This window comes from Corvus kubaryi, unplaced genomic scaffold (assembly GCF_017639235.1).
Source record: "Corvus kubaryi isolate FWS band 111438036 unplaced genomic scaffold, C.kubaryi_AGA036_p1.0 135, whole genome shotgun sequence".
Lineage (NCBI taxonomy): Eukaryota > Metazoa > Chordata > Aves > Passeriformes > Corvidae > Corvus > Corvus kubaryi.
In genome coordinates, this window is record NW_024580669.1 from 5130983 (window position 1) to 5156135 (window position 25153).

The 25153-nt window shown below is 42.8% G+C and overlaps 2 protein-coding genes across 12 annotated transcripts in view; one reads left to right on the top strand and one right to left on the bottom strand.

The window, feature by feature from the left end:
* The window catches only part of PRPF18 (pre-mRNA processing factor 18), a 16100-nt gene extending 595 nt beyond the window's left edge, over positions 1-15505 (top strand). The window contains exons 2-11 of one of the 3 annotated variants that reach the window (XM_042053301.1): positions 705-782; positions 907-933; positions 3674-3778; positions 5021-5134; positions 6864-7010; positions 8716-8784; positions 9524-9664; positions 10128-10199; positions 12389-12544; positions 14876-15505. In XM_042053301.1, the coding sequence (XP_041909235.1) occupies positions 705-782; positions 907-933; positions 3674-3778; positions 5021-5134; positions 6864-7010; positions 8716-8784; positions 9524-9664; positions 10128-10199; positions 12389-12544; positions 14876-14956 (990 nt within the window). In that variant the 3' untranslated portion in view covers positions 14957-15505. Of the gene's footprint in view, positions 1-704; positions 783-906; positions 934-960; positions 2155-3673; positions 3779-5020; positions 5135-6863; positions 7011-8715; positions 8785-9523; positions 9665-10127; positions 10200-12388; positions 12545-14875 lie in introns of those variants that run through there. The other 2 variants (XM_042053309.1, XM_042053318.1) reach the window with 2 other exon arrangements.
* A 3280-nt stretch (positions 15506-18785) lies between these two features.
* Positions 18786-25153, bottom strand: part of FRMD4A (FERM domain containing 4A) — a 359132-nt gene continuing 352764 nt past the window's right edge. For 7 of the 9 annotated variants that reach the window (XM_042053262.1, XM_042053270.1, XM_042053280.1 and 4 more), the window contains one exon: positions 18786-22539. In XM_042053262.1, the coding sequence (XP_041909196.1) occupies positions 22437-22539 (103 nt within the window). In that variant the 3' untranslated portion in view covers positions 18786-22436. Of the gene's footprint in view, positions 22540-24261; positions 24334-25153 lie in introns of all 9 variants that reach the window. The other 2 variants (XM_042053253.1, XM_042053222.1) reach the window with 1 other exon arrangement.

Sequence of the window (25153 nt, forward strand, 5' to 3'; positions counted from 1 at the left end):
ATGGGTAGGGTCTGAGCGGTGTGTGTGTACCTAAAAACCCCATATATTCGGGTAGGGTCTGAGCGGTGTGTGTGTGCCTAAAAACCCCCACAGTACAGCAGAGCCCCTTTCAGGCGTGTCTGATTTTGAGTTTTGGTGTCAGAGGCTGAGGTAGGGAGCTGCCATTGGAGGCTGTTGTCGGGCAAAGCGTGAAGGAAGAAGTTGTAGTTTGTACTAATCAAGGAGAATGCTGTGGGGTGGCCACATTTTCCAGCTGTTGTGTGTCTGAAATGTCTTTTCAGGCACATTTCTACAGTGGTGCTCCAAGCAAGCTTATAAAATATACTGTACAAAGGTGATTTCTCCCACCTCCTTGGTTTAATGTCAAATGATGTGTTTTGTATGGTTTATCTAAACAACCTGGGCCTGGTTGTGCGCATCTGAAGTGAAGCTTTACACCAATGATCACCAAGGCCTTACATGACAAAAAATTTGTGTTTTCTGGCAAGCACACTGTACTTTTAATTTTGCTTATACATCTATCCTGCAAAATAACTCTATATTGCTGATTTCAGAGGTGTTTCTAACTAGTTCCCTTTCTGTGGCAGTGTAGCCATCTCTGGGACAGGATGTAGCTGAATTCACCAAGCCAAGTAAGAATGTTTGAGCCATTTTTGCCCAACTGTGCAAAACTGTGAACTGGTAACAGCTCTCCTCTCTTTTAGGGAAATAAGAAGTATTTCAAACGCAGTGAGTTAGCTAAAAAGGAAGAGGAGGCCTACTTCCAGAGATGTGGCTACAAGGTATGGAAATGGTTCTTCCAGGACTTGGTGTGTTTATTTTGAAGTCTGCATTTTTTATCAACAGTATCAATGTTGTTAATGATAATTGTTGTTCTTTGTTCAATCTGTTAATGTTATACATTAGCCTGTAAATGAGAAGCCACCTGGAGAGGTATGACTTTCCAAAACCATTTTCAATGCAGGAAAAGATATGCATGATGTACATCTACTTAAGTTTATGTTATGGTTTGGCTTTTATTTCTTTTTTTTTTTTTTTTTGGTTTGTTTTTTATTTGTGGAAAGCATGAAGTGGCTTGGGATCAAAGCTTGTCTTCCTTTCTTTTTAAATTGTGCTGTTAGGCATGAACACTGGATCTGATATAGCCACCTTCCTCCCCTTATTGAGATAAATGGATACATTTGGATAATTTTATCCAATTGTCATTGTCAGAGTGTCCAGAAGAAATCAGTATGGTGTGGGTGTGCATCAAAAACATCTGCCAACTCTCAAAAATTTGTGTTTGGGTTTTGGCCATTAACCACCCAGAACTGAAGCTGTGCAACAACAGCATTTATGTTCTTGTTGGCAAAATATTAGAAACACTTGGTAACCTCGGGTGCATTTTGCAACAAATGGGTGATCTGGAAGGCTTTATCTGCCTTGTAACGGTGTCAGGGCAAGAGTTTACTGAAATGGAAAGGATGTTGTTGTCTTTTACAAGTGTGTGTGCCTGCCTGCCTGACAGGGTGTCTGGGAGGGGGGATACATTCCCTGGGGAAGACAGTTTCATAATCCTGTTTGCTGTTAGAGGGCACAAATAGGAGCTTTGTTTTCAAGTGACCTTTACCCAATTAGTGACTTATTCTGAAACCTTGATCTGTTTGTGAATATTTGAACATCAATGCCAAAATGATTCTCGGAATGCGCAGCATAAAGTCATGGGAAAGTTCTGTGAATCCAGTCACTTCCAAGTGGAAATGGCTGCCTGATGCCTTTTGAGCATTAGCTTGAATTTTTCAGAACCTGATGTGTTTAAAGTGGTGTGACCTGTGCTGCTGCAGCACCAGTTTTGGTGTGAAATGTAACCCTGCAAATGGTTTTAAAATAAGTTACTTTGTTAAATTTAGTATCTTTTTAGAGCCTCCACATTTATGCATTTGTTCTTTACTCTGTTAATGAGCCATGGAACACAGACTGATTTCTTTTTGAATTCAGGTGCCTTTTTACTTTGCTTAGACTTAATAAGTTGGAATAATTTCACTTGCTTGAAGAAAGCACTGAAACAAAAATAACTGTGGTAAAGATACTGCTTATGACTTGGAGTCCAGCTGACAGAATGGATCAAATCTTTTCTCCCAGTGCTGCTGTCTCTTTATGATTTCAAGAATGTTTGTAAGTTAAAATTTGTATATACTTTCTGCCACGGGAGTATATTTTTTAAAAAAAATTTTACACGGTTTTTCCGTATTTTCTGTCCCCTGTCAATTCTTCCTTCCCTGCATTGATGAAGTTTTATTTTCTCCCTCCCTTGATAAACATTGATTTAATTGTCTTTCCCTTGTTCATTCCAAACACCTGTGGTTGTAGGATTGATTTTTTTCTGTGTTTGCTAATACAGCATTGAATGTAGATTTGTGGCTGAATCTTACAGCTGGAGCCCCAGGGGTGGATCCTTCCAGGCACATGGAGTCACACTGACACCTAAGTGCAAGGCTGGCACTGTGGCCTGAAAGAATTAAAAAGCCTCTTCAGAAAAAAAAAAAAATTCTGTCCAGTACCGTCCTCAAACTGGTCAACCCAGAACCAGGCTGCCCATGCACAGGGAATGCTGCAGGGTGCTCTAGGATTAATTGGATTGTTTCCCTTTCAGTAAATACAGAAAGGAAATAAATTCTAATAAGAAATCTGAGAAAAACCAAGATATGAGTGAACACTGGAGATATTTCTTTATTATAGGAATATTACCACCAGCAATCTGCTCCTGCTGTCAGAAGTGTTGAATTTGAGCTTATACAGGGAACTGTAGTTACATGGCTGCTGTCTCAAAGTTACTTTGATCAAAGAGTTGTTTTGCATTATTAAAATACTGAATAATGAAGAAGGAATGCTCTGTTTGATTCAGGGACCTTCTTTTAGACTAAGAGAAATTATTAATGGTATCCCATTCCTATGAGGAGCTGTGTCTTTTTTGGCTTTTTTTTTTTTACCTGCAAGAAGCTGGCAAGGTTGTTAAAGAGGTGCATTACCTAAAAAAAGATTAGAGAGGTGCATTACATCTCAAGACCCAACAGAAACTGTGGATCGCTGCTAATCGTTTGCAGCTCGCTGAAGCTGAAGGTAATAAACACTGTAACTGACACTGACACTGGAAGAAGCAGCTCCACTCTCACCCTGCCCTGGGGTTTTCCTTCCTGTTCTTGTGTCTGTGCATGTGCTGGTCCTGGGAATCTGGATGAGGAGGTGAAGCCGGGTGGGAATAGTACCAGTATTTGTATTTCTCAGATTATTTTCTCTTTGAATCATTTCCCCCTTCTGGTTCATCACACAGCGATGTAAATGGTGTTGCATGGGTAGGGAGGATGGAACAGGGGCAGGAATCAACAGGCAGAGGGTGGATTTGCTGTTTTTGGCATCTGCCTGCTAAAGTGACAGCCAAACTTCAGCAATTGTCCTTTCTGTTTGCTGGAGAGACTGCTTCCTGCAACCTACAGAAGTGTTAATTAATTACTGATACTGTCAAGAACTTTTATTGTTCTGTGAGGTTCAATTATGGACCATAAAACTATGAAACTAAAGGTTTATATTGTCATACTAAAGTCTGTGTTCCAGAGTTCTGTATCTTCCCATCATTTCTCATCAACATGTGGGTTTGTTTCCTTTGCATGTGAGTAACTCTGTTTGTTGAATGTAGGTACAGCAGGAGGAAGAGGAGGAGAAACCACTGACTACGTCAAATCCAGTGCTGGAACTTGAACTGGCAGAGGAAAAGTTACCAATGACTCTTTCCAGGCAGGAGGTAAAATCAATCACCATAAACAGACTCCTTGAGTTTACAGCAAATGTACCTGAAATTTCTTATTAGAGCTGTTTTCATCCAGTGAACTGTACTTTTAATGGCAGTTTTATTAAATAATAAGCTTCTATTTTTGCGGTCAGCAATTAATGATCATCTTTGCTTATCAGGGGTCTGTTGTCTAATTGAATGCATGGGAAGTACAGATGGTTAAAGCCTCTCTGTTACAGAGATTTACACAGATGTTGTGTAACATTTTACAGCTCTTTCAGTGTGGTACCCTGAGTATCAGCATTATCCTTGGATAGTACTGAAGATGGCATGCTTTTTCCAAGATTTTTTTTCCCCTGAGCTTCTTTTCTTTGTAACTCATTGGTCTGAACACAAATTTAGAAACTAAGTTTTGGAAGTTCACCTTAGCCTCTAGAAGAAACAGTCCTAAAGCCAGAGCAGCTTGGATGTTCTTTGCCTTTTCTAAGGATAAAAATGCCTATGTGGGTTTAAGTTCACAAACAGATCCACACCCCAGAGCAGAAGCAGGAAGTTCAGAAGTACAGAATACACTCTAATCTTGGGAATACTGAAATTCACAGCTGAGGTCACCCAAGCATGTCACACGTCCCCTTAATTTGGCAGGATATTCAGTTTTTTACAGGACTTGTAATGGGGGATGTTGGTTTTGTGTTTGGTTTGAGGTTTGAATCAAGTTGAAGAAGGCTTTTTCACTTCTGTTATATCTACTTTTAAAGTAACTATCCCATTAGATTATGGGACTCCATATTTCCCAAATGCTTAATGGTGGGGATTTTCAGCAGATCATCTTTAGTTGTGCTGGGACAACCTGCAGCCCAGTTAGTATTTTTATTGCCAAGACAAATAAGTGAGGGAAATAATTGTCAAGTTCCTTTGTGATTTTGAAAATGGTTTTTAAGCTCTGCCAGAGGGATGATTTTTGTGTATTTGTTTAAACAAGTCAGAGCAGGAAGAAGTTCAGCTGTATCAAACAGCCTGGGATTTTATGCAAAATTTGGGTTGGTAATATTTGGAATGACCTTTCACTGAAATACCATGGGAACTTTATATTTAGATTGTAAAGTGTCTGGAACATTTTTCTACTGCTTAAAATATCGCCATTTCCTCTCCAGTCCAGCTCAGCTTGTTATTCCAAGCAAAGTAAATAAATCTGTCATTCTGGATTTTATTTTGCTTCCTTTATGCATCAGGGAGTGCTTTGATTCTTTTCAGGTTATCAGGAGGTTACGAGAGAGGGGTGAGCCCATCAGGCTGTTTGGAGAAACAGATTATGATGCATTTCAACGTCTGAGGAAGATAGAAATTCTTGCACCTGAAGTGAACAAGGTAAGACTGGCTCTTAGTTATTTGTGGTGGGATAATCAATGAGTAACCCTATAAAAGTTACCGAAAATCATTTTCAGTAACTGTTAATTTTCAGGAGGAAGCGGTAATAGACAGCAAAGAGAATATGTGCTCGTTTCATTTATTTGCTGAGAAACTATGTTAAATATTAGAGTTTTGTGCGCAATTACGTTAGAGAGCTCAGCCTTAGAAACATTCCAGGCCCTTGTCAGTTGGAAAAGGGACCTTCAGGTGGCACTAATACCTCAGCTTGTGCTGCCCCTGCTTTTTAATGAGCAGAGAACAGTCCTTTACTGTTAAAACAACCCTGTGTTTGTGATTTTGTGCATCCCTGAGAAGGCAGAGGTAAGTAAGAGCAGGACTGCATACTGTCTCTATGGGATATAAATGATTTTTCAAATCCTTGGATTCCAGAGCTATAACTTGTTATAGAAATGTCTTTTTCCCCCCTTCCCTTTAAAGTAGCCATCAACTCAAAAACTGACTTGAAGATACAACTAATTTATTCCTTTTGTCTTAAGAAATTATCTGTTAAGTGAGGAGATGCAGTTGCGGCTTGTTCTGCATTTACTGTTAACCAAATTTACAACCTTACTAACAGAGTGACAATTTGCATTTTCTTCCCTAATTTGTGGCAAACTGAATTGTTTTAATGTCTTTCCTGGGGCTGCCCATAAAACGAAAGCCTTTTCCTCTCCAAGTCTTTAAAATAAAGATAAGCAGATCTAGAAATAAAAGCTCTGCTAATGAAAGCTTTCCCTCCAGCGACATCGATCACAGGAGCAGGATTAGGAAATAGAGAGCCCATAAATAGGGTTGTACTGGATTTTTCTTAAATGCTTCAGTCACTCCTGTTGCTGTCTAGGGATTCTACATGTTGCTTAGTCAACCAGCCTTGTGGTTCAGGCATTTTTAGAGTAACTAAATGATTAATAGAAATGCTTCAGACAGCCAAGTATGATGATAGAAGAGGGGAAGTAACTGTGCATATCCATTCCCTGTGGAGTGGCTGAATTTATCAGAGAGTAAGAAATGTCATACTCCTTTATAGAGCTTTATATTTTATGTATCAAGACAAGAAGGCAAATCCTTCAACTGTGACTAAGGCGAGTTTTATGTTCTGTTTGAAAGTACCTTTTAACTGGTTTTAAACTGATTCTGGTTTTTTTAATCATCTCTTCTAAAGCTGAGGGTTTTAAACAGTGAATCTATATAGAACATTCTGCTATGTTTAAATAATTTGTATTAAAGGGAAACAACGTAATTGTTTTATGTCTAGCACTGAAGGAGTGTTACCTTATTTACAGCTTTTTTCAGGGCAGATGTGGAGGTTTGATGATGATGGTTATGGTCTGGTTTTTGTTTGTTTTGGGGTGATTTAGTGCACTGCTTGGAGAAAATTACTTGAAGAAAGTCCTAGAGGCTGATTCCACCCTCCAGGCTTTCTTTGGTGAAAATACTGTAAAAAGTCTTTTTCATAGGTATGAACACTGCAGAAGTTCATGCACCTGCTTTTTGTTAAGTGCTGAAGCAGAAACTGTTCTTGGAGTTCAGTTAAATTCAAACAACAAGGCTAAACCCTTATGCATGCTTTAGAGAATTTGCGCCTTCAACAGAAGTTGGATGCTCACAGTGACAGTACTGTACTGCTTCTATTTACTTGAGGGTTTTTTTGTAAATCAGACTTTTTTTTTTTTTCTCTGTTTTTTAGGGTCTGAGAAATGACCTGAAGGCTGCTTTGGATAAGATTGATCAGCAGTATCTGAATGAAATTGTAGGCGGCCAAGAAGCAGGAGATGATGACTCCCAGAATGACCTGAAAGTCCATGAGGAGAATACTACTATTGAAGAACTAGAAGTATGGGATAGGTCATAACTAAGGGATGTTAGATCTAGTATGTTGCTGTGAGAAAGCTTCAGAATTGTTCAGACAAAATTACCTCCTTTTCAACAGCTGACTTAGGCATTCTGAAGTATTCTTCAAGAAAAAATTTAGGTTTCTAAACCTGGAGTTGCACTGTAGGTGCCTACAATAGACAAGTGAAAACTTAAGTGGTCTTTGTTTACAACACCTCATCCCAAAGGGGACAGGTGTTGCCTGCAGAGATACAGTTAAGATTCATTCTCCAGGGGTTTCATAAGTAGAGAAATTAATTGCAATACATTACCTGATCATAAATTTCAGAGCCTTTCCAATGAATATTTGAGAGGGTAATAAGGCCAGTACCAATTAATTTTCCCTATACAAGGAAGAAAGATTCTGAAAAACAGACACAGAGAAAGAATGTTTGATGTGAAAACATCTAGGACAGAAAAAAAAAGAGCATCAGAACTAGGCAGACTGCAGGAAATATAAGAAGTGCAGAGATAATGTGTCCCAGAAACTTGAGTGCAAATGGCTACTCTGTTCTGAAAGAATCCTGTGGTGTTTGTGTGAGTGAATGGAGAGTGAGTGCCAGGAAATGCATTCAGCACCTGGTATTTCAGGGTAGTGTTTTGAAAAGCACATTAACTTGAGCTGAAGACTTTTACCCTTAATCTTCAAAACGCTTTGTAGGAGTTAATCTTCATAACGTCCTTCCAAAAGTATGTTTAAGAAATAATACGATTTATAACTGAAAGCTGAAGTGAATACATTATTATTAAGAAATAGTCTGGGTTTTTTTGTTATGGTGCCAGGGGTTCTGGTTTAAAGTAACTGCAGTACCAGAATAGATAGCAGCAGTTGTAATGGAGCTGCATTTTATTGATCTGTTAGCTCTCAAAATAACCCCTTTTTGTGGTAGTAGGGCAGGCTTGGTTTGAGCCATGCAAAAGTCTTTTTCTAAAAAGTTTGAAAACACTGTGTCTTAATTTTATGCTGCTTTAACAGCATTGCCTTGAGCGTAAAGGCTTACATGGAATTTGGCTCCAAATCTAGAAGATTTTTTGAAATAAAACTCACTTTGGAAATGTGAGGGCAATGGAAATAGATTATAAATCCAACTATACCTACTGGAAAATGTTTATAAAACTTGCTGTTAGTATTTACAGTTTTGAGGTTTTGGCAGGAAGCTGGAGTATTGGAGCATATAGCTGGGTTTTTTTAGTGGTCTTTTGCTTGGTTTTGGGTTTTTGTTTTAGATTTGTTCCCTCAAATTCACAGTTGCAATTAAATGGTAAAAAGCCCCAGTACATCAGAGAATTGAAATAGCATAACAAAATAATTAGGTTAATTGATGGCTTTGGGAATCTCAAAAAATGCAGTGCACCCACGGTTCCCCTTAATACAGTGCTGTCAGACAGCTGCTAATCATGCCCATAATTTAGTAGTTAATGACTGAAGAACTACTGTTGCATCGACTTTTCAGAAATAATCATATTGGCATTGTGATGTAAATGTTCTTAATAGATTAATGAATTTCAGTAGCATTTGTAGCTGTTTCATTCTGTTTCATGACCAGTGTTTGGGATTTCTGGTGGAATTTACTGCAGTTCATGGTGTAGCGAACCATGCTCTGCTGTCGTGGTGCTGGCAAACTAGACAAAGTAAAAATAATGGCCCTTTCTTCCCCCTGTTCCAGGCTTTGGGAGAATCCTTAGGACGGGGTGATGATCACTATGATATGGACATCATAACAAAGTTCTTGAAGGTAACAGACTCTAATTATTCTGTAGCTGTGTCATATTATTACTGCCATGCAGATATATTTCAGGAATAAAAGAGTGGGTTTCAGCTGCTTGAGAGGAAAAACTCACGTGTTATGTGTAAGATACGGGTTTTTTGAAATGCTTGGCACTCTACAGCCTTTGTTAGTCACAACAGTGGCTTGTGCCAGATCTGGGAAGGAGCTCTTGGGAGAGCAGCGTTCTTCAAAATCTGGTCGTGCTTTTCCAGACAAAATAAATACAGTTTTGATTTTTGTGTGGTATTTGAGGCAGTTGTCAGTAGTTGCCTCTGTGTAGTACTGTGGCATCAAAACCTTCAGAGGAGTTTCCTTGGAACAGTGCAAGCTGAATTGGAATGTCACCTGATACTATTAGTGAAATTAGAGAGTTTTAAAGGAAGTCCACAGGTTCAAGTGGATGGCAGAAATTGTTTCCTTGTTTCCTGGCAAGAAACCTGTGTTGCCTCTCAGCCAAGTCAGCCGGTGCCTGTATAACTGTTGTGGTGATCAAAGTCACAGCAAGAGTTGAAGCTTTAATTTGTGTGTGTACATTTAAGACAAGAGGGTTGTTCCTGTCCCTCCTTTCCTATCTTTCTGAAAGAGGTTTTACCTTCTTAACTCAGATTTCACCAAAAAACTCATTTTGCCTTGGTGACTTAACCTGTGTTCTGCCTGAGGAAGTCACTAGATGGCACCATGACACAGATGTGCTTGTTCCCTGCAGTTCCTCCTGGGAGTTTGGGCCAAGGAGTTGAATGCCAGAGAGGACTACGTGAAACGCGGCGTGCAGGGGAAGCTGAACAGCGCCACTCAGAAACAGACAGAGTCCTACCTGAGGCCTCTCTTCAGAAAGCTCCGCAAAAGGGTAAATCACCTTTAAATGCTGCTTCAACTTTTGCTTTCCGAGTACCTAGCATTAGTGCCCTTTCTAGGGCAGTGTGAGCCTCACTGAAGGAGAGGGGATAATGCGTTGGTCACAGTTTCTGTATCTAGAGCTCCTGATGCCCACTTCTGACTTTATCTCGATCAGTGAAATCTGTCCACCCACGAGTTTTCCAGCTGTTGTTTAAAGCAGCACCTGCTCACTGGGTTGAAAACATGACAGAGAATTGAGGTTGCATTTTGCACTTTGCCATCAGCTGCCAGGTGTAACCACTTAACCTCTCCTGCTTCAGATCCTTCATATGAATAATGAACATGGTTTCCTTTGTGTAAGTCCTCAAGCAAGGGTAGTTGCTAAACTTTGTGTAAATGCTGAGTAAGATGATTTTCCTGAGCTACTGTCCTGAAGTAAATGTGTGGTTCTTTTTTTTTCCTCTCTGATGTAGACACTTCCTGCAGACATCAAAGAATCGATAACAGATATTATTAAGTTCATGTTGCAAAGAGAATACGTTAAGGTATGTTTGCACTCTTCCATCATGTTCACGCTGTCTTCTTGTAAAAGATTGAGTTTATTGCTTCAGCATTCCCATTTTTTTCTAATTTTGAAAATGCATAGCTGGAAATACAACATCTATCCCAACAAAATGAAAAATGGCTGTGAAATGTTAGGTTCCAAGTAGTGTTTGATCCACAGCCTGACAGAAGATTTTCTGAGATTCGTGAAACTGCAGAGCTTTGCAAACATGAAGAAAATTTTTCTCAGAGATGCGTATATGAAGTTGCAGAGCATTCCTCTAGGGGAAACCTGATATTCTAAGGTTAAATGAAGGTAATGAATAAATAGCAATCGGGTGTTGATGATTAATTAATTAGGAATTAATTGAGGCAAACTGAGTTACTGAATATGAAGCTGAATATGAGTTACTGTCCCTTTCTTTGTCTACACTCGCATTAGATGGCCTGGTAAGGTTGAGGTAAGTTAATAGGAAGATTTTTTGGACAAAGTCTGTTCACTGGAGGAGGCAGAAGTACTTTGGGACACAAGATCAAAGGCAATGTTAGGTTTTATTTGTAGCTGCCTTCAGAAGTGAAACTCAAATACCAATAGCATTTGCTGAAGCAGCTTGTGTGTGCAGAGGAAACTGAGCTGTCTTTTGCCTTTAAGTTTCTAGTATTTCTTACTATTCTTGTGAGGATTTGGCGTAATTTGTCAAGTAAGCAAGGAAACCTGCTTTTGATACAGAAAAAAACTTTATACGGCCTAAGGCAAATTTAATCCAAATCATTTGGAAGTAGAACTGAACATGTGGGATGTATGATAGTGAGGTTTTATTTGGAGGCATTTCTTTTCTCTTGGTTGTCATCTTTATGTGGAAATTCCCTTTCCAAGACCTTCTCAAACTAATGAGCATGCAGGAATGTGGTGTATCTCTGGGTTAATCAGCAGTGCTTCTCTCTCCTGGAGGTGCTTGGCTTTAAGTAAACTTCACAGAGATATTTGGATGACTTGAATACACCTTTGGATGTTTTGGTGTTTCTTTTTTTTTTTTTTTAAATTAGGCTGATGAGTCTTGTGCTTTTACAGATACTCACATCCTTTTCAATTTTGCTTTCTAAGAGACTTGTCTCTTTTTGCCTGCTGCTTGCTTTGTGCAGCCTCATGAATACTGTCAGCCACAAATTCTTTCTGCTTTGTTAGTTGAAAAGCTTAAAAGGTTTTAATTTTGAAATCAACGTGTTGACAGCAGGCAAATGCCAGAATGCAAGTTGTCCACTCAGCCCTAATTAACCCTGTTGTGACAGTCCTGCAAGGGTCTTTAATTGCATGTGCACATACTGTTTCATCACAAAAGTATATTTAAGTCAGCAAGTAGGTATTTGACTAAGACTGTTCAGAATCTGCCTCATGTAGGTGATGACTAAGTCCTGTCCCCTGTTCAGATTTAGCTCTGTCTGCAACCCCCTGCCTCGTTCATTATTTACCTCCCAGTTTGTTCAGTGCCAGCTGGAAAGAATCTGCACCCACTGGTCATGATTGCTACTTCTTATTGTCTAGTTTCTGAATAGGAGGTGATAAATGAACTCTTTATCAGTGAGTTTTGTAGCTGCTCTCTAATAGAGAAGGAATGTCCTGTGCCACATCCTTCAGTTTTTTTCTGTAATTGCATCTATCACTTGCTGGTTCTCAGTTGTTATGCTGGGTTTTTTTTAAGCTCTGTACTCCTTTTCCTTTCTCCCTTTCTTTCTATTAATTTTCCCTTCGAGTTTTATCCCTGTGTTTCCCCAGGAATGTTGTCTGTTACAGCTTTAAAACGGGCGCTGTGCTCTTGATGGGGAAACTCCTGATTGGTTTACTGCTGGTGCTGCTCTGGCCATATAAACATGGTTACAAATGTAACCTAGTTGTAACCTAATTTAACCAGAGATGGCTGAGTCAAAAATAATCTGAGTATACCTTAGTTTTAATCAAGGTAACCAGACTGCCTTATCCAGTGCCTTTTTTTTTCCATAATGGAAAATCCAGAGTCCTTGCTTCCCTCGGAGTTCAGTGTGGGAAGGTGTGTTGTGCAGTTGGTTAATACCATGTCATGACACCAGATCAGAGAGACTGGAACGGGTGTTTTACTGCACCTGGCAGTGCAAAAATGCTCTGCTCTGTGCAGTGTTGTTCCTGTGGTACTCAGTGATGCCCTTCCTCCTCCAGGCAAATGATGCCTACCTGCAGATGGCCATTGGGAACGCTCCCTGGCCCATCGGCGTCACCATGGTCGGCATCCACGCGCGGACGGGCCGTGAGAAGATTTTCTCCAAGCACGTGGCCCATGTGCTCAACGATGAAACTCAAAGGAAATACATACAGGTAATGTCAGCTTTGGAAATTCAACATGTCTGCTTTTCTTGGGGGGTCTTTGAGAAACATCTGTGTCAGGTGATGTGGTAAAAGGTCCTAGAAATGGACAGGTTTAGTTTGGGTCAAGCATAACATCCAGTTAATAGGTAGGTCATGCTGGACCTGAAGGCTCTTCAGTGCTGGGCCAGGAACAGTCTGATGGGTTTTTCTGAACTGCTGTGATCCTGCATGAGCACCAAAGCAGCTGTGAAGACAGGCTTGATTCTCCGGAGGTCCCTCACTGCTTAACTTGTGGTTTAAACATCATGCACAGAATTTAATACTGTAAAATGCAGTCCTTCTGACTATTTCTGCAACTAGATAAATGCATTCATAAATAAGTTCAGCAATCTGGCTCAAAATTCCAGGTTTAGTTCCTCCTATGTATCTTCACACTCATATGGACTTCTGGTTGTAGAATTAGTAGCAGTGCTGTTTTTCTACTCTGACTTTTAACACAGCGGGTGGACAGGTCTGAGGAAACAAGCCTTCTCTCTTTGTATTGTTAAATGTATTTGGCTCTTGCCAGTTGCAGTTTCATTCAGATAAAAACCTTCTGGATTGACTCTGAAGCCTCCAGAGCAGCATCATGGAGCTCAGAGCACCTGGTAGGGGAGGTTTACATAAATGTCTTCCTTCTGCACCAGCAGGACTCCTGTTGCTTTTCAGCTTCTGCAGATGTCTGGAAGGAAATTGCTTGCAAAATGCAACTTCCCTTTCTGCTTTGAGTCTGTATTTGGGCTGCAAGTATAGCCTTTGGTTTCTCTTCAACTCTAGTTTTTAATAGCATAACCTGAAAAAATATCGTTGTGAAGTCAGAGGGAGCTCCAGACACTTACAGAGACAACAAATTAAATTTGACCAATTATTTTGTAAGGTGAAAATTGGCATGTGGATTATGCATCTTCAGAGACAGGCTCCAGTTATGCTTGCAAGTATTTAATGTATGAAGTAGCTTTAAACTAAATCATGTTGTTGTGGTCTGTGTTAATCTGCATAATCATAATAGTGAATAATTCATAGAATCACAGAACGGTTTGGATTGAAAGAGACCTTAAAAGACCATCAAGTGCAACTGCCCTGGCAGGGGAACCTTCCACTAGACCAGGCTGCTCAATAATTGGCCTTCTCTGTCCATTTGCCACACCTGGAGCTGAAAGATCTCTCCTCTGGAGTGTTGCTTGGTCTTTCTTAACATAACATGCCTTGTGGAAGATGTGTGTGAACTCCTCAGTTTGTCCCTTCTCTGCTTTTGGGGCTACATCTGTTGGCCTAGGAAATCCTTGAGTTCATCTTCCCACTGTGAATTTCGTATCTCTGCTTCTGAATTACAAAACTCGCTGAAGCACCAAGACGAAGTTGGCTTCAAACATGTATGTTTTCTGTGTTGGTTTTAAATATTGGGTCTTGTTTAACGAGTCTGGCTCCAACTGGAGCATGGGATATTTATTACCTGTACCCAGTGGCTACATGAAGCTAATTTGTTCCTGATTACAGCACCCTGGAGTGGTAACATCCCAAACAAGGAGTCATTATGGTGCTGGGACAGACTTTCCATGCTTGCTTGCATTGGAAAGGCCAAAGCATTATCCTTCTGAATCATTTTTCCCTGAGTGAGGAGCTGCCTTCCATGAGGAGAGCCTCATGAAAGGGACATGACTCTGCCATCTTGGAGTACAGTGTCACTGCTAAAGTACACTTCCACCACAGGCTTTCTTCTGTTGGACTTTTCTGTGTGACTTGGAAGAAAATAATCACAGGGTTCCTGTCATGTTGGTTTTTGGCAATTGATGCCTTGAAAGAACTGACAAGTCCACATTTTGCCTTTCTCCTTGACCACTTCAGTTTGCCTCTGTGGTGTCCTGTGTGGTACCACAGTTGTCTTCCTGAGAAGTGTTTGGTTCTTGCCTTAGCTGTGCAGCTTGTTTTGGTGTCAGAAATTGCTTTTTGCTCTTCAGAATTATTTTTAATATTCAGCTTTCTTGTAAATATCTTTAATTATGGTATCATTTGTTCCCTTGGTGATAAAGAGGGATTAAAGAATTGCTGTGATCCTTCTCTGTGAATCTTATCAGTTGGGACTGAAGCTGTAGCCTTTTTGATTATGCCACGAACTCCTCTAATATTGAAGGGAACCTGAAACTTTGAACAGAATAACAGCCAAAATAAAAATCCCAACCCCAAAATAGCAGCCTTTTCTTTTTAATTCTTCTTGTTAAGCTTAAGAATACTGTAGGTTATTAAGTTTGTTTAACAGCTGCAGCCTTATTACAGAATTGTCCTTGTTTTGTTAATTCCTAGGGGCTGAAGAGGCTCATGACCATTTGCCAGAAGCATTTCCCAACAGACCCATCCAAGTGTGTGGAGTACAACGCTCTGTGAGGCTCTGTGGGGGCCGGGTGTGACTCACATTTCGGTCTCCAAGACCCAGAGAGGATGGAAGAGGCAGAGCTTGAGCCTGAACACCAACAGGAACTTGGGGTGGGCTTTGCAAAAAAAACAGAAAGCAGGAGATTTTCTACAGCTTCCTTTTTACAAGCCCCATTTATTTAGATTTATTTTTAAATCTCTGCTTTTTGCTGAACACATCCAATGTACAGCAGAGGGATGGGTTTTGAAGAGGTTAAGACCAAGACAATGACCAAGGGACAATGCACATGACCACTGCTTTTATTTCAGTTTGTTATTCAGGGAACTGTGCTGATTGAACTGTTTCCCATATTTTAGAGCTTTAGGTGAGTCTCAGCCCTGCAAGGAGCATATGTGGAGCTTTTTTTGGCTGTTTTTGCATTGGAGACTGACGTGGGGAGATGATTAGAGGGAAGCAGTTGAATCTGAATCTTGGTTATTTCTGTAAATATAAAGACTTTATTGGCTAATCTTTCATGTGGTATTTATCAGGAATAAAAAAAAGGGTTTATATATTTCTCAGCCTCAGTGCAGAGAGTTTTTGATCTTGAATGCATCTGATTTGGCTTTTTTTTTTTCTTTTTTGTAACAGCATTTTTAATATAAACCTTCTGGGCTTGGGGGAAGTAATCTTATGGCTCTTGAGGCTTTCAAATTCCATTTTTATACATCTGGAGAAAATTTTCAGTCTGCTGGGCATTGCAGAGAAAATAATTAGGACCTCCCATGACCATGAACAGTATTTCTAGCAGCCACAAATCTTTACCATTGTGCCTCCTGACTGGGAATGGTGAAGAAACTCCTAGGAAGGATGATGTCTAATTCTGCATAAACAGCGAAATATTGAAACTTTGATAGTTTTGAGCAGAACCGCTTCCTGAAGAAATGTGTCATTATTCCAGAGAATGGGTTTGTTTGTATCCTCACCTCAACTGGCAGCGTGGAGCAGGAACTGGTGCCCTCTTCCCAAGGACTGACCTGTCTGCCGTGGGTATTCCCAGTGTCCCATGGCACAGGGAGACGATGCTGGGGGATGTTAGCTGGCACAAAGTTTGGTGGAGTATCTTGAGGAAATTCAGGTTTTTCTGGAGACTCTTAGATTCTGAAGTGCCTCTTTGGACACAGGAGATTTTCAGTCTGGAGTGTTTGACCCCAGAGAAAATGTTGAGAGCTTAGAGTTTAGAAGTAATAAAATTAGGCTGATGAGACCTCACTGGCTCTTGGGGAGGGGCCTTTGGGGAGGAGATGGGGATTTGTGGGGAGAAGCTGGGCAGATACCAAGAGCATGGAAGAATTTCATTAGCAGTGGTTTCTGATGATTTTCTTTGCAGTGCTCTGTACAGATACTCTTTGGAGGCATTATTACAACAGGAAACATTTGTAACACCGCAACTTTATCCCTCTCCCCACCCAGACGGTTTCCTGAACTGTTTCTAAATCTTCATCTTGACCTTAGTTTTGAACTCTCTAAATAATTGAGGGACAGTATTGTCCCTTGTTCAGAAGAGCTGTAATTTCCCTGGAAGCTGCAGCAAGTGAGTAGCCAGGGGATGGTTTAAGGAGTGTTGTATCGTCTGCTTTAGTGGGAAGCAGATTCCTTAGGGGATCTGTAATAGTGCTAGATGGATTTTTCCTTCCTGCCTTAGAGCTAATTATTGAGGAGAATTTTAATGGTACCCTGAGTGCAGGTTTGAGTGGGGATGCACCTCCTGTAGGGATGTGAATTTGAGGTTGGAATGTCTTAGTCTGCTCAGGTTTTAAAGAATGTAATTTAAGCAATGTGCCTCCTTGCTGACAGTCCCTGAAATACAGCCGCCTTGCTTGAATGAATCCCATGACGGAAAAACTTTATCCCCTTGCAATCCATGGAATGGTGCTGGATGGGGAACCAAGGAGCTGGGAACTACTTTCTCACGGCACATCAGTGTAAGAGTTTCCAGCTGTCCAGCACGTGAGAGCCAGCTCTGGTCCTTGGGGGATGGCAGGCCGGGGGGACACTGTTACAGCAGCTGCTTTTCATCAGCAGTTGGAGGCTCTTTGCAGCTGGATGGCCCCAAATTGCAGCTACCAGACTGTGATCAAATAGTTAATAATGCCTGTTAGCCAAAAAAATCCCAACCCTCAGTCTAGTTTGGGGAGGAGTGGGTGTGGTGCAGCTGTCATACTGCTTGACAGTTTGGGGTTTTTTTGTGAGGAGGGTATGTTTCAGTTTAGCAATTTAGACTTTTCCCTCTGGGCTTTTCCAGATGTTTATTTCTGATAATTCTTGCATTAGGCGGAAATAACTCTGCTGAATCCTAAGACTTTTAGCCTTAGGATGAAGTCATGAGTTTGCCATAGCGGTGTCTGGAGTGGTTTTGGGACTTCAGTGCCCCATGTCATTTGTTGCAGTCCCTGCCCCCTTCCCGAGCCCGGTGGCAGAAGGACCTGTGTGAAGTGAACTCTCACACTATGTGGTACCTGCCTGACATTGGTATTATTGTGCCTGGTGGTAGTTAAATGCCTTTAATTCCCTGTTTGCTATTTGTGCTGCTGGAAAGGCTCTTAGGGTAGGTGTATGTGGGATCAGTTTGTTTTAATGGAGGAACTGGGTTCCCCTCCTGCTGGCTGCCATAACATCGCCACCATCGATCCAGTCTTGCCCAAAGAATGAACTTGGTTGGGATGTAAGTGGCTTCGTTTCTCAGGGGGAAGAGAGTGCTCTGACTCCTGGACCCAGGGATGAGAACACAGCGTGGTGCCTTCCCAGAGGGCTGGTGCAAGGTGGGCAGTGCTGGTATCAGATCTGGAGCAGGCTGCCCTGAAAGCTGCTCCTGAGGCATAGAGCTGGAAGAGGGGCCTGCAGCACTACTGGAGTCACCGGCAAGAAATCTGAGCCCAGGTCCCGGTGTTTGGGGGGCTGTCTGAAAACCTTCACTGTGGCTGTTTGGTCCCATCCCAAACCTTCCTGGGCATTTACTGCAGGCAGTGGTTCCCCACTCCGGGAACTCCCTGTGGAGTGGAACTCCTACTCCCTGTGGGATGTGGGGGGGATTGGGTGGATGATACAGGAGGTGCTGGGGTGGGAAGAGGCTCCCTGTACAGTGGGAATAAATGGAAGGAGCACGAAGCAATGGTGCTGGGAAGTGTGGGAAGGCCCCATGTGAGACTGTGTGGCTGTTGGAAGCTGCCTGTGGTTTTGGGGGGTGCTGGGTGGCCAAAGGGGTCACTGCTGCCCACAGAGGGGACACCAGTGATGTTAAGTGACGTCCCTAACCCTGTGCGGGGATCCCTGCTGCCCTACTGAGCTAGAGCAGCCTCTTGGGTTGGGTTCCCTTGGGAATTCACCAAGCAGGCAGTTCCTTGGAGCATGGGGAATGTGCTGGTGCTGAAGCCTGTCCCACAGTGGTTGGCACTGCTGAAACTGCGTTGCAGCAACTTGGCATCCAATCCATGTAAGTGAGCCTTACTTTTAGTTATTTCAAGTTGTGTGTTGTAACTAAATGTTATTTCTGTGACTTTGCTTCCCACGGTGGTGGGATATCAGTCACACTCTTTGTCCTCCTGGGCCCCTGGGACCAACGCTTGGGAGAACATGGCACGGAGCGAGCATGAATCTGCTGGGTGCTGAATCCCAAGGGATCTCTAAAGGATGGGCTTTTTTGGGGGAATGCCTAGTGTTCCCTGCAATCAGGCTCCCCGGCAGCCAAGGAGCAGGTCCCTCATGGACACCCTGGCCAGCTGTGCACACATCTGGACGGAGCATCTCTAGCAGTGGTGAGGATGGCCCAGGCTCTGCCCTACCGAAGAGACCACGGCAAGGTTTCATTTTGAAAATGCTTTAATAAGGAAGTGTTGACAACACCGTTTTGCAAAATGTAAAGGTAACTATACAAATTCTTAATACAAAAAGAATAAATTAAAAGCAGATCTTTTTTAATTCTGCAACTTTTTCTACAACATACATATTTTTTTTCCTTGATTACAGTTGAACAGAATCCAGTAAAATCATTTTCCATGCTCTAAAGTCAATTTCAGGAGAGACCTAATTTTTTTTCTTTTTTTTTTTTTCTTTTTTTTAAACTAGAGAGTCCATTTTACACAACTTGTAATAAAACTATTGACATTAATATATATGTAAAACTTTACATCTAGTTAACTAAGCAGTAACTGGTCATCTGATAGCACCTGAATGGGGATCGGCTATGCCTGAAACTAAAACTAATACAGAGTGAAAACAAATTGGACTGTTTCAACATTTTCAACACTCGACTGCATATAATATCATTTAAAAATAAACCCTGCCTCCCAGCACGGCCCCGTGCAGGGACCGTCCCCTGGCTCCTGCCCACACAGAGGGAGTGTCAGACACGGAGATTGAACGCGGTTGTGGCTTTATGGCAGATGGAGCCTTGAAAAATAAAAAAGTAAAGGAGGGGTTAGGTTGGTAGTCAAGTGCTTGTCTATAATAGCTATGTATATACCCCTCCATGTTATACTTAAATATGTTAATCTCATATGATTAACATTTTATGTACATTTGTGTTTAATTGAATTGAGCTAAACAGTAAAACCTGTTTTACTTAATCTGTCTTTACTACCAGACTGGCTGCTCACATGTGCCTTGATTGCAAACCAGAAAAGCAGAACACAAAGCAAAACTCAATCCGTTTCTAGAAAGCTTTTTTGCCACTCCAGCCTGTTTGCAATTCAGGCTAAACATTTTTATTTTTCCCCCCTAATTTCAGGGCTGCCACCTTTTAACCTTTGCTGCAAAACTGCAGAGCTGGTCTTGGAGGAATTAATGTTTCTTCCTGTAGTGCCCAGAGGCCTCATAGTGCCGCTGTTGTTGAATTCTTTTTAATTAAAAGAAGGTACACAGAAAAAAAAAAAAAACAAACCCAAACCACTTACCAGGGAAATTAAAAAGAAAACAGACAGTTGCTCAGAGCCCCTAAAAATCCTTGGGCTAAATTATTCCCTGTAGCTTAATTTGGTCCTTATTTAATCCTTTCACTTTAGCTACCAAATCTTATCAGTAAATGTCATTAATCAGTACTATCTCTTATCCAGCTAAAAATCCAATTAGGAACTTGAAATAATTCCCATGTTAAAGACCCCAAAGCACAAAGAGATGGTGAAAACAGCATTTTGCATGTTCAGATAAAGGCTGCAATCTCACCACTGGCTGTTCTTCCAGAATTGAAAGTAAGGCTTCGATTACTGTCACAGTGCATTGCACTCCTCTTCAGGGAGGCCCAGAAGCACAAGGTTTGTGTGGCCACCTTTGTAAACCCTTTGCCAGTGTTTTTGTTGGTTTTTTTCAGAGGGAAAATTCATTTATGCTTCATGTGTAAACATGAGTTTCCTTATTGTAGAATTAGGGAGGGGTTTGTCTTGGAAGTGACATCATCTGGTGCCAACCCCTGCCATGGGCAGGGACACCTTCCACTGGACCAGGTTGCTCAGAGCCCCTGGCCTCCTGCCCCATCCAATCCTGGCTCTGCCACAGATTTCCCTGGACAAATGACAGCCTTTCTGTCCGTTGCTGCCTCATCTCCGCAAGGCCACCTCCCCACCTCGCCAGTGATGCCAGGCAGCAGCGCAGGGAACCGAAGCCAACACTTCTGGAGTGAGCTGCAGGAAGGAATTGGCATGAGCCGCTTGCATTAATGTTTAGAAACCCCATCATTTTTCAAAGCCTAATTACACAGAACCCATTCTCTTTTAACGCCTGGAATACAGTTTTCCAGCAACCTTAATACCAAAAGGTGTGGCAGCCCCCCAAGTTGCAGTGTTTAATTTGAAACGTCTCGCTCTACTTTGTCTGGTAGATGCTGTTGTTATTCTTGGAACACACACACACACGCACGCACACTCACACTATTTTTTTTTCCTTTTTCCTTAAACTAAAGCTAACTTCAGTTTCTGCTTTTCACAAAGTAACCCCCTCCAGCCGTTTCTTTTAATGCCTTTCCCATAGGAAATCATCGTTTGCACGCACCAACAGGGGAAGGCTGGGCGCCCACCCCCATTGAGTGGCAATAAAAACAGCATAGCACCGCAGTGAAGACTAAGACGTGCCAGCTTCAACATCCACCTAGATTGTGCACTTGTTCGTTACAAAAGTGTCTTTGAGGCCTTTGAAAGCTCCATGGCTTGACATGTATAAAGCATTGCTCTAAAGTATGTGTAAACTTGCAGCTCCTTCCAGGCCGCGCTCGTGCGACTCCGTTTGGTGTCCACAGGCAGCTCTCGCTTGTGTCCGACGCTTGCTCGGTCGCTTCTCTTTCTCTCTGGCAAGGGGAAGATTTCCCTGTCTGCTGGTTGTCCAACCCCGCTCCAGGAGCCTTCCCGCTTCCCGACAGACCGGTTCTCCCACACGGCAGCGCACGGGTGACGAGCCCTTTGCTACACTGGTGCTAATGAAGGGAAGAGGAGTGGAACCGATATGTGATCACAGCTTGGCTGTGTCAGGTCGATTGCGATGTGCTTTCCCTTGGATTTCACTTTAACGCTTTGTGCAGAAATAGATTCAAATTTATTGGCTGTATCTGTTTGTGGAAAGGTTTTTTTGGTAATTTTTATCTGTATCAAAACAACCAATACAATCCCAACCTCTCCATGTACTGGTGGGCACTCTGTGCCAGCCACAGAGATGCTGAGTGCAGTACTTGGCTCTGCTGTAGGTAATGCCTTTGTAAACCTTGTCTGTCCAGTTCAACAGTGGCTTGCAGACAGTGATGCTGTGATACCAGCCCAGACCTCGGGTGTGTCTGCAGCACAGGGGGTTGGTTTGCTTGCATGTAGGTGGACTCCAAGCGAAGAAGGAAATGCCATTTTGCAGGGGGTGGTCGTGCCTGCCATTGAGTTAAAGAAGGGAGATGTTCTTGTAGCTAGAACTTGCTGAGCACACTCATCCTGCCAACAGTGGTGCGGCGATCTTTGGCAGTGCTGACCTGATTGTGAGACTGACACATCTCTGAAGTGGTGGGATTTTGCTGTTTCAGAACAGATGCATTTTCAGGATGATGGTCTCCATTTCTCAGCCTCTGTCCTATTCCCACGCCCTTAAAACTAATGCTGTTGGCTTCATCTCGCAGGTCATGGAACTCTTACTGCTGTTATGTGCTGTGCAACGCTAATCTTTGATATGAGCCTTGAAAGGCTTCATTGTTTCAAAGGAAAACCAACTTTGAAACTGACTCTTCAGATGGCTGCCCCTCTCCACCCGCTGCCCCGGGGCCGTGGGAGGGACGGGCACCCGTCTGGCAATGGGATGTGCTGCGCTCTGTTCCTGTCCTGGTGGGTGTCTCAGGGCCAGTGTTCCATAGATGTTGTCTTGAATTGCATCGTGAAAAAAGTGCTTAGAGTTGAAGCTGGTGCTGCGTGACAGTGCATCTGGGTAAGGCAAATGAGAGGCAGTGAGGTGATCTCAGAATGGCATTGATGTGATTAACTTGAGGTCAGGGGTTCACACTAGAGTCCCGGGCTTGGCTTTTTCCTGCCCATACCACTGGACATCTGCTAATTCTGGATAGAGGGGAGAATCCAGGAAACAGCTATCATTGTAGTTCCTGCAGGAGAAAGGAAACTTTGTTAGGACAGTGAGTGCTCCTGGGAAGTTCAACCTGAGCATAAAACATTGTATTATGGGTGGAGAGGAATGCAGGATATTCACAGACCCCACTGCACTCTGCTGTGTCTTCTTCCCCCCTGCCCTGGGTACAGCAGCACTGCTGTGCCTCTGCCCTGCCTGAGGGCTCTGCACAGTCTGAGGGCTCTGCCTGCTGTCCGGCTTGGTAGTAAGTTGGGATAGAGATTTTTCCATAGGATGCTCTCCAAGGAGCAAGTCCTTAGAGCAGCTCTCTCAGCCATAGGCTGTATCACCCAGTGGGAATGTGGAAGGAGGAGGGTGGTGGCACTTTCTTGTAGCACTTCTTCTCTGGGCAGAGCCTTGTGCATCACTGAGCAATCCCAGAGTTACGTGGCTTTCCAGGGATGAACCAGGAAGGGCCTAGTGAGACCATGCCAGGTCTGATGTGGAAAGGACTGTGTTCTGTTGCAGTAGCTTAGTACTCATCTCAGGGTAGCTCTGACAAGCTACTGCTTCTTTTGCTGCCTGGCTTTTTCTTTGCATGTACTGAGCAGATGAGATAATTCATGAGAATTTTCTTTGCTATTTACATTAAGAGCTCCAACCAGGGTCAGCTCCTGGCTTAGGTTGCAGAGCTTCTTGCCAGAGGAAAACACTCAGGTCAAAATCTGGATCTTTTGAAAAGTGATTGCTCTATTTGTGCCATCACAGCCAGAATTGATGTCTGTCCCTCACACTTTGATTTGAACCGACTTCCAAACTAGAGATTGTTTTGAGGCCAAAAGCAGGAGATGCACATTTTTTCTGTTTACTGAGGGATTCCTACTCCTTCCTACACTCCCTCCCCACCTCACAGGACTGATCTCACATGTGATACAGTTCCTGCTTCCTCTGCCCTGTTTTCCACCTGACTTCCCTGGGACTGGGGTCTGAGAGGAACCTGAGCAAGGGCATCGCTATTTGCATGTTAAAGAGCCTTTTGTTTCCCAGCTCTGTGCTGTAGCACAGAGGTTGATGGGGGTATCTCTAGAAAGCTGGGCTTGAAACACTTGACAGATGCCAGCTGTGAATGGTTGTAGATTCAAATAAGAGTGTCAGACAGCGACGGCAGTTTAATTAAAACAGAAATACTCTGAGGGTTTTTTGTTCCCTTCACTCTTCCCCCTCTGTCTTCCCACCGGAACAGCACCAGGGTTGCTTTTCATTCCATAAAACCTCTCTGCTGGTGCGGCTGCTGCAAACAGCCTCAGTTCTGCGGCAGGGAGGGAAGAGGAAAGGGTGATGGAGCTGTGGCTGGAGCGAGGCCGGGAGCTCTGGCCAGGTCCTTCAAGCTTACCCGAGCTCATGTCCCCACCACGCTGCTCCCAGACTGTTCCCACAGCACTCTGCCCACACTGCTTTCAGTTGTCCCAAGCCACAGATTTGTTGCCCCCCTCCCCGCTCTCTCTGCCCATTCAGCCTCTGCAGGGACACAGAGCAGGCTGGCCCCAAGTCCCTTTCACAGGGCAAAGGCACAGACTCGCTGAAAAGGCACAGAAAGGGCTTTGAATGCTCCCAGGCACTGAGGGAAGCCTTGCTGGCAGCCAAGCGGGCTCACAGCTGAAGGGCTGCTCCGGCAGGACAGCAGGAGGCCGGGCACTCGCACTGTGCTCTCGGACTGTGGGGCAGAAGGAGGAAAGAACAAAACGTTCCCTTACTATACCTCTATTCATCAGTACTTTGGTGGGTTGGAGACTGAGACTCATCCATAGTGGGTGAGTTGTCTGTTGCTTCTCTGAACAAAGGAGAGCAAAAAAGGAGGAAAGAGGAGAGAGGAAATGTTAAAGAAAAGAAGTGACACAGACATTGTTATGAGCTTATTAATCCAGTGGGGAAACAAGTTGATGAATCATCTTTAGAAAAAGTTAGTGACACAAAAACATGTTGGGGAGAACTGTCAATCTGTTGAGTCGTGCTGGGTGGGCACAGCTGCTCCTGCAGTGAGGGAATCTGTGTTGTGCATCCAATGGCAGACTGCATCCACTCCTGTATTTATATACACACACCTTGGGTGCTATGCCCAGGCACAAAAAAAGTGCTGATTTGTCTCCAATTCTTTCTGCACTGGTTGTTGGTGCAGGGCCTAAACTATAAGTCCAGCTAACTTCACTTTCACCAGCTGAGAATTTGGCTTGATGTATTTTTGCTGCGAGAGACAAAGTGCCGGGCTTATCTTGTATGGAAAAATAAGAAAAGCTGGGATTATCCAAACAGATGTCTCAGCTGGCTGCTCACCAGTTTTGATTCTGATCACCATCAAGATATTTAGAAGAATTAGGATTGGATGGAGACTGAGACTAAAATTTGAGTTTAGACTCAAACTCTTAATAGTGGAAATTTCTGTGTATGATAAAGGTAGGTACCTTTTGCCTATCTTGCTATCCCTTGACTTTTTCTGAAATGAGACCAAGAACATTCTCCTGTTTTAAAGCTGGAAGCACATGCAAAGACCATGTGAGGCTGGATGTCAAATGTGTGAATTTAAAATCCAGGTAAACCTAAGGGATTGTGGTTATGGTTCTCCTCATCTCCTATTTAAAGTGCAGTCACAAGCA